Source organism: Tauraco erythrolophus, chromosome 5, assembly GCF_009769465.1.
Source record: "Tauraco erythrolophus isolate bTauEry1 chromosome 5, bTauEry1.pri, whole genome shotgun sequence".
Classification (NCBI taxonomy): Eukaryota; Metazoa; Chordata; class Aves; order Musophagiformes; family Musophagidae; genus Tauraco; species Tauraco erythrolophus.
In genome coordinates this window covers 29,777,171-29,785,813 of record NC_141469.1, presented here as the reverse complement: position 1 = coordinate 29,785,813, position 8,643 = coordinate 29,777,171, and the positions used below count along the sequence as shown (strand labels likewise).

Below are 8,643 nucleotides of genomic sequence, written 5' to 3'. Positions count from 1 at the left end.
TTCTCTGCCTGCACATCAAATTTAATTAATGACAACCTAATATGTTATTTTGTGTTGCTAATTTGCGTCAAGCCTATGCAATCTTTTAAAATACCACTTTTTGACTACATCTGAGCAGGTAATTATCCTTGGATCTGGAATGACTGTTTACAGCACGTTATTACTGTCAAGGAAATCTCGGAGGAGCTTTTCACCGCATTGTTTGAAAAGGCACCCAGGGCAGATTGTTTCTGTGCTGTTGCCAACGTGTAGCCACTGCTGCTCGGTTTTGGCACATTAGGAGTGAACTTGTGACCTGGACGTACATACAGAGCCAGTCTGCAATCCAGCGACCACTTGAACTTTTACCTTTGGGCTCTAACACTTACAGAGAAACGGGCTTCAGTATCCTGACAGCCTCTCCTAAAAATCTGTGATGATGAATGGGAGCATTTAAAAAAAAAACCCTACTAATAATCTGTTGGTTTTCTCTCGAGTGGAAACTTAATGCAACTTGCTACAAAGTAATGTCTTTTTTTTTTTTCTGTCTCTCCAGATTTACACTGAACAGCGGTGAATAAAGATGAGGTTAATCCCATATTGTTAAACCTATTCAAGGAGACAACCTGGGATTGCCATGGAAACAGATTCTACAGACTGAAAGCATAATCCTTCTTTTAAATACTGTACATGGACCTGTACCACTGCGTAGCTGATAGAATCGCATCGTGTACACAAACATGATCTTGCAGCAGAGAGATGGCACACCTGTCTCCCGTCGCATCAAATGCTAATTATGCTCCCAGCTCCTCCCGTTTACAGCCCTGAGCATCAAGCATTGCACCTCCTTCCCCTCCACCCACATCCATCTGCTGCCAGCTGGGCTTGTCAACCGGCTGTGACGGGGAACCGTGGCCATGCCCGTGTAACTAACGTGGTGGTTCCAGCAAGAGCGTTACAGGTTTTGTATCACTGCACAGCCACTTTCACAACGTACAGGGCAACTGACCATGTGTCTGAAGTTGGGAGTGGGAGTCCTGTTATCCGTCCTCCAAAAAAATCAACAAGACCTAGGAAGTGCTTCCTGGGACACATCCCCAGGGAAGGGGTAACAACCGTGGTGAGCATGGAGAGGGGCCCCATCCAGCTCTGCGGGTGTTTTTGGCAGGGCGCAGAGGGATCCTGCCCCCTGTATGCATCCACCTACCACCCACGAGAGCTTGTAAGATGGCGAAGAGGGAACAAGTCAGAGACAATAGCAGATAACGTTTTCATATAACTATTTACTAGGGGAAATCTGTTGCACTGTGAAACAGAGATTTTCTGAAAGAGTAAACTGCGTATATAGCTGTTACCCTGCAGTTTTGCTCCCTATTCATATTGACGTTTGCCCCCCAGTTTCTAGACAGGTCTCTAACTTCCTCAATGAGAATTACAGGTTCATCTGCTCCTTTCTCCACATCTATGCAAGTAATGCACAGACGTAGGCATATTCTGTGCTTTTACAGGTCTTGCGCACATACCTACCTTTTAGACAAGTAGAACATTCTTGCTTTTTTCATATCACTGGGCTATGCTCATATATCAGTAAATACGTGTTTTGATATTCTCACAGACTATGGAATCATTATTTTCTGTTATTTGGAGTTTGTAATTGTTTAGAGAACTCTCCTCTTGCATTTGCTTCCATTTAACACTCGGGGGGGGGGGAAATATGTTTAATACTAAATAATAATCTTACTTTTGTTTAAATATCACATTTATTTTACTCATTCTCAGATCCTTATTGAATCTGTCTAGAAAGAAGGGTTTGCATTTCTTCCTTTTAGTCTCTCACCCTGTTCCTCCTAGAAAACACATAATTTTCAATAAGATGGCTGACAGTTTTTCCAAACAACATGGTTGCTTTAAGAACCAGGTCGAAAATGGCCATAGCAGCTTAAGTTTTTTTAAAAATAAACCCCTAGTAACTATGTGTATCGTGTTTTAACCTGGGGATGAGTGTTTTCATTGTGGACTCATAGGCTGTTGGTCTGGATGGAGCGAATGAGTTTTTTCTTTAAAACAAAAACTGAGTTGCGTGGAAGGCCCATGTGTCACCTACAGTCACTACGCCTTTTCATCTGGGAGCAATTCGTACAACTACTCGAAAATTATTAATACTTCATCTTTTCTTAAGTGTTATTTCACAATGCTTAATAAATATGCAAAATCAATCAGTATTTTGAAACTGTATCCGTTTAGGAATTTTTCAGAGTGTACTATCATTCATTTTCATATACCGTATATGAAAACCATGAACTTCCAGGTATAAACAAATCTGGAACAAAAGACTGTACAAAACCATAACGGATTCAGCTCTGAAAAGGCTCATGCATGTACATTGTCTGCTACCCTGAATACTAATGAATTTAATGAAACTATTGAAAGTCTGGTTACTTGTCTGCATAAATGTATTGAGACCTCTGTAATCATCTGTTTGCTGTCTGAAATCTTGTCAATAGTTTAATGACTTCAGAGCATATTATTCTTCTTGTATAGGCTTCATATAATGTTTCTACATAATTAAGCAGCTTTGTTAGAGGAACTGCCATTAGTTGCCCCATTTCATTTGGTTTTGTTATCAGCCAACCAGAAAGAAAAAGAATAACAAGAGAAGGCTACAGACCCAGTCTAGTGAGAGAAATGCATAGATTAGGATTTTGTTGTTGTTGTTTTTTTTAAGATTGCCGTATTAACATAAAGCACTATTGTTAAGTTGCACATTTTAAACAATTTTAACTATTTAAATGTACTACATGTTTAAATGCTCGTAAAGCAAACACAGCTGCCTAAAAATCTTGCAATACATTTGGGAGCCTAACACTTTAAAAGTAGCTCTAATAATAAGTACATTAATAATACTACCAATTTTTTAATAGTCACTTAATTTAAACACTGGTGTGTCTGTAGCCAACAGAGTCAAAAGATGTGAGAAAAGGGTGTCTTGATTTTTTTTTTTTTAATTATTTGGTCAATTGTATAGTCCATCTTTACATATTTTTTTGAATTAAAAATACAAGTAGTGTAAATTAAATCTAAATTTCTCATACTTAAGAGTAACTCATAGGATTTTCTTTAAATACATAAAAGAACTTTAAAATATTACTAATTAATTTCCTGCATTTGCCAAGTCTCAAGCATGAAAGGATGACTGCAGACGCATTTGCTTTTTCCTGCTCTATGAGATGCCGTTTCAGTCATGTTTGGGTCAAACCTGAAGCTTCTGCTACCTTTTTACATTAAAGTTAAACAGCACCTATTTTCTTTGGGGCTTAGGTGTGTGCATAGGGGAACAAATGCATGACATTATACTCTGTGAAATATAAGAGGTCTGAAGCCATGGTATCCTTGTCACTTTTGGGCAGCCATCTTGTTGACAGGGGGTGTCAGCCATCTTGTTGAAAAACACTTCCAGCAGCTTTTCCCCCATTTTTTTGAAGTAAGACATTAACACCTAAACCTCACATACTTTTTTTTTTTTTTTAATTTCACTATTTTCAGATTAAATTATAATTTCTGCAGTTTCATTCTGGTTATTCCTTGCATCTGTCTATACAGTTAAAAACTAATGAAAAATAATGGTACTATTTAATACTGTTTCAACTGAGTACTGAATTATTTGCTAAAAGATCCTAATGCTGGTCAGGAGTAGACTGATATTTGAAGAATAGCGCGCTCCCTGTAGCCAAACTCTTAACCAGCACCAGCAAAACACATCTTTGGTGGACTAATTTATGTATTATATCAAACATATCTTGGCTCCACACGGAAGGTGTTTTTTCTGTCACATCCCGAGATCCACACGCAGTGAAACAACCGCTGCTAAGCAGCACTTAACAGCGGCATAAACGCCAGATTTTGGCCCCAAACGTGACGGAACGCCGCTGCGCACAGGACCCGGTACTGGTGTGCCGCACTTAGCGCTACGGTGACGTGCTCGTTGGCCACACCGGCCCAAACCGCCCAGGACGGCTTCACGAGGTACCAGCGCCCTCCCCTTCGGCGGCGCTCCGTCAGCGCACACGGCCGCCGTGACCTTCCCGACACGGTCGGGGCTGAGCGGGCTGCGAGCCCACGGCCCCACCGCACGCCGTTTCCACGGTCGCCTCGGGTGAACGAGCCCCGCGCTGCCTCCAGAGCGGCTCACGACAGCCGCCTGCAGCCCCGGCTCCTCGCAGGTCGCTCAGAACCGGCCACCCGCTGCTCCCCTCCGACAGCCGCCGGAGAAGGGACACGACCCCGCGTCCGGCGCGCCTGAGGGACGCCTACATCTCCCAGCATGCACCGCGCCCCGCCCCCCGAGCGCCTCGACGCGCGTCACGCCGCACCACCCGGGACTACAGCTCCCGGCATGCCGCGCGCCCCGCGCCCGCGGGCGCCTCACCGTGCGCCCCCCGAGGACTACACTTCCCGGCGTGCCCGGCTTCGCGGGGCGGTGCTATGCAAACGCGGGCAGCAGTCGCGGCTCGGCGCTCCTGGGCGTGTGGCGATCGCAGCGCGAGGCCCGGGCAGCGGGACATGAGCAGGCCAGCAGCCCGCCGCCGCCGCTAGCCCGCCGCCCAGCCGCGCGCCAGCGCCAAGATGGCGTCCATGCTGCTACAGACCTGCGGCCGGCGGGCCTGCCGCCTGCCCCGAGCGCTGCGCCGCCAGGCCCAGCTGGGTGAGTCTCCCTGCGGGCTGTCAGGCGGCTCCGGCGGCGGGGAGGGAAGCGCAGCCGGCCCCCGGCCCCGTCCCGCCCTGGGGTGCGGTGCCGCCGCGCTGCCGCCCGGCCCGCGAGGGCCTGTGCTGCCGGCGGCGCTGAAGGCCTCGGGGCGGGGGGAGGGGGAGGGAGGACGGGCGGAAGCGGCGGCGACGTCTTGGGGCTCCCGGTGTGGGCGGAGAGGTCGTTGCGGGAGGGAAGAGCCGCAGCGGGGCCATGGCTGAGTCCCCGCTGTCCCGTTCTGCGGAGCCGGCGTCAGCGAGCCGCGGCCGGGCACGGCGCTTTTCCCCTTAGCCGCATCCCGGTGCTCCTCCTGGCGGGGAGCTGCTGTCGGCACCGCCGCGGGGCAGCGGCGCCCTCGCTCCCGGCTGCTGTGGCCGAGCGTGAGCAGCTCGTCTCTTCCCGTTTGGTTCCCTGTCAGGGTGGTCTGGGGGGATGCGTTCCCCTAATGGCAGTTAGGACACATGCACCTCTTGATGGCAGCTGGCTGAGGAAGAAAAAATCGTGTGTTTTTCATTAAGGTACAGGAGTAAGTTATTACATTTCAGACCTGCCTGCCTTGTTCTCACGATAGCTTGCCTGTGAAGTCGTGTTGTCACTAGTTACACACTTCTCAGTACCCTTTGAGAAAGTACGAGAGGTTATTTTCTTAGTTTAGATTAGAAAGGAAATGTCAATTTGCCTTTTTCCAAGTGGCTTCGAAAGCTTGGGAAAATAAAAAGGAAACGCAATGCGTGATACTGTTTCCGTTAATAATCAAGATAATTTGGTGGTTTATGTATCTTTGGGCGGTGAAGTTTAATGACATGAAACAGCTGATGGCGTGTGACGTGCACGAGGCCTGTGGTTGCTTTTTACGTCCATGAGTTGGATCGGCAGGGCTTTAGTGAGGAATGAGTGAAATCTTAACAGGCAGCGGTTTGTCACCGACACTGAGCTCTGACTTGTCACTGAAGTGCTGTCATTAGGAACAGGGTATCTGCACACTCAGATTCTGTCAGACTTGATCAACCTTGTGGATGCTTGTTCGTTTTGATAAATAAGCTGACTTGTTGGTTACCAATAATCACTGGAGTGTGGTAGCTGCTTCTTGTGATGGATTTGGGATTTTTTTTTGCTACTGTTGTAAAGGCATTTATTTAGGTTGAGCTTGTACAGTAGTGACCTGAACGAAAGCCTGGGGTATCTTAGCCATCCAGTTTATTTAAAACAGGGAAGAAGCACATCCATGTACCTTGAAATTAGATGGGAGCTTTGATTCTTCTCGAGGCATAGCATAAGAAGAATGCTAACGATCACTAGAGTCTTGTGTGTCTTACCCCACATGAAAATTCTCATTTGTTGAATACTGCGATAGAATCAAATAATCTGTGTGCTGTGATGCACTCTGCTTGTGATACAATCAATGGTTTTATTTGTAGCGTTAATCTGTTACTAACATGTTATTGTGTGGTGTATTTTTTATATAGAGTTTTGCTTTACTTAGCTCATCTTCTTTGCTTTGCGTGTAAGTAGTCTAAGATTAAGTTAAAGCTAAGTGCTTCTAAGAATCCTAAATGTTCTTCCCTTAAAGATCAAGCTGTTAAGTACTGCAAGCTTATACTTCTGTAGGGACTCACTTTATGTTAGCCTTTTCTTTTTAAAAACTCTAAACATAGTAACAATACACAGCTTTTCTACAGTTAAAACTTCAGTTTTGATGTTTCATTAAATTAAAAATAAAATTTCTCATGACTTCTTTTCCATGAGGAATATGTTAACTATAGCTTTTTCTGGCACTATTGCCCCTTCTTACTTCTAAACTAAGTAATTCTAATGCAGGTGCTCATATGCTGAATGTGTACTCAAACGAAGTGTTGAGTATGGTAAGCTACACTGACCTTGTCCAGACACTTTTGGGTGGTTCTGTATTATCCTAGAAGCAAGGAGTATGGACTTGCTCCTTTCTGAAGAGAGTATATGTTTTATTTCAGGGCTGGCTTGCAGTTAGGTACGTGGTTAGAACAGACACTGCAAAACATGAAGAGCTCTTGTCAGAACTGGCAAAGTTGAAATTAACAGTTACTTTACAGAATCTTTTGATAGAATGATATTTCTGTGTGCCCATTCACACTCTGAATGGCTGTATGGCAAAAAGTGTTTGAGTCAGCGTATTTTCTAATGATAACCTTGTAATTTTGTTCTTTGACCCCTTCCTTAGCATCTGATTGAAAAAAAATAAAGTGAAGTGAAAGTGTCTTACTGTTACGGAGATTTATCTAAGAAATTTCAAGCAGTTTTGATCTCCGATCATCCTCCTTTGTTCTAAGGGCACCTGTCTGTAACAGGTAATGTCCTCTCCTAGTAAGACTCTCATTTATGGCATATAGGCTTTGTGTGCTTCCCGGCACTCAGGTGAGAGAAACAGATTACCTTGCTGCGACTTATCCCTCAAGACTTTGAGTACTTCTCTGATTTACTCAGCTATTCCTTAAAGTCAGGGACATCCCTTCTGAGATGGCTAGACTCTTGGGTCAAGAGATTCAATTACTGATGTTTCTGCAAATATTGGAGAGTATCAGAATGCCTTCACAGATTCTCGGGGCTTGATTTTTGAGCCAGAAAGAGACAGTTTTTTGCCTAATTTCTCCTTGCAGTGGCAGTGAGTACCTGTTAGAGTTTGATATGACTTGAGATGGGTAAATCCTTTTCCTTTGACTTTACAATGCCATAGCTTTTGCTATAATGACATCAAAGCCACTTAGCATGGACATCCCTTGCTTATTGAGATTTTTCTTGGATAAGTTAACTTATCTTTCTCCACCCCCCTCTCTCGTTTCCATACTATCTGATTGCCGCACCTTTTCCTCTAATAATTAGGATATTTTGTTGGGGAGGGCTTTTTTGCGATCAGCGTTGAGTGCTGTGTTTTCTCAGATACATCTGTCTACTTCAGGTTCTGTTCATAGGCTATATCTTAGCTTAATGGTGGAAAGGTCGACCACTAACCTCTAAAACGACCTTTCTATCCTGCTGTCTCTTAGGATTGACCAGAAACAGTAGGTTCCAGGGGGGAGAAACAAGCCACAGCATGCCCACTCCATCAGGGCTTCCATTTTGTTTTATTACGGTGAATTCTGACAAGATGGCCAAAAAGAGTCAAGGCATTTGGGGTCTTGCTCATGTGATTTTCCTTTGTTCTGTTCAGGAGTCTTTTTGCACTGCGATATTGAGTTATTGAGCTAGATATCAATACAAGATTTTTTTTTTTTTTTTAATTGCTTTAGGGAGATTGATTCTTTTCTGGTGAGCTTGAGGGTGATTTGAGTGATTGTACATTGCATACAGCCACTAGGTAGCTTTTTACGTAGCTGATGGTGCCATGGCGTTGGATGATTGGAGGCTTTCAAGCATGGCATGTGAACTGACTTAGATAATTTGTCATTTCATGGTCTCCTTAATTTATTAACCAGACTGGGTTCTGCTTGTCTCTCTACCTGGATAGAGAATGCCCATATATAGGTGTCAGTCCTCCTCGTGGACTTTATTAGTTATTATTAGGATCGATTCTGAGTGAACATTTCAAATAAAATTCATTTTGAGGGACACTCGCTGGAAAACTAGCCTTTCATATTCTTTGGATCAGTCTCTTGCCCTTCAAGACAGTCTGTATCCTTTTCAGAGAGATCCAGGGGTAGAGCTATTTTTACCTGCTACTAATCAAAATGGACAGCAATGTATTAAAATGGTGTTGTAGTTCCACCTCTCTAGCAAAGTGTGTTTAGGTTCCTACTCACATTTTATTTGTTGTCTTACTTAAAACAAAAAAAAAACCCAAACATTTTCATCCTAGACACTTGGCAAGTGCTCTGTTTAGGTCATCTAATACTGTGTTGTCATGGAGCATTCAAAAATACATTTGCTGTCAGTGAAGTTTTTCTACA

General features: G+C 44.3%; 1 protein-coding gene across 1 annotated transcript in view; it reads left to right on the top strand.

Annotated features, from left to right (window-relative positions):
• Nucleotides 1-4,602: 4,602 nt before the first annotated feature.
• The window catches only part of LETM1 (leucine zipper and EF-hand containing transmembrane protein 1), a 29,845-nt gene continuing 25,804 nt past the window's right edge, over nt 4,603-8,643 (top strand). The window contains 1 exon segment of the mRNA XM_086611717.1: nt 4,603-4,681. Coding sequence (XP_086467843.1) covers nt 4,603-4,681 — 79 coding nt within the window.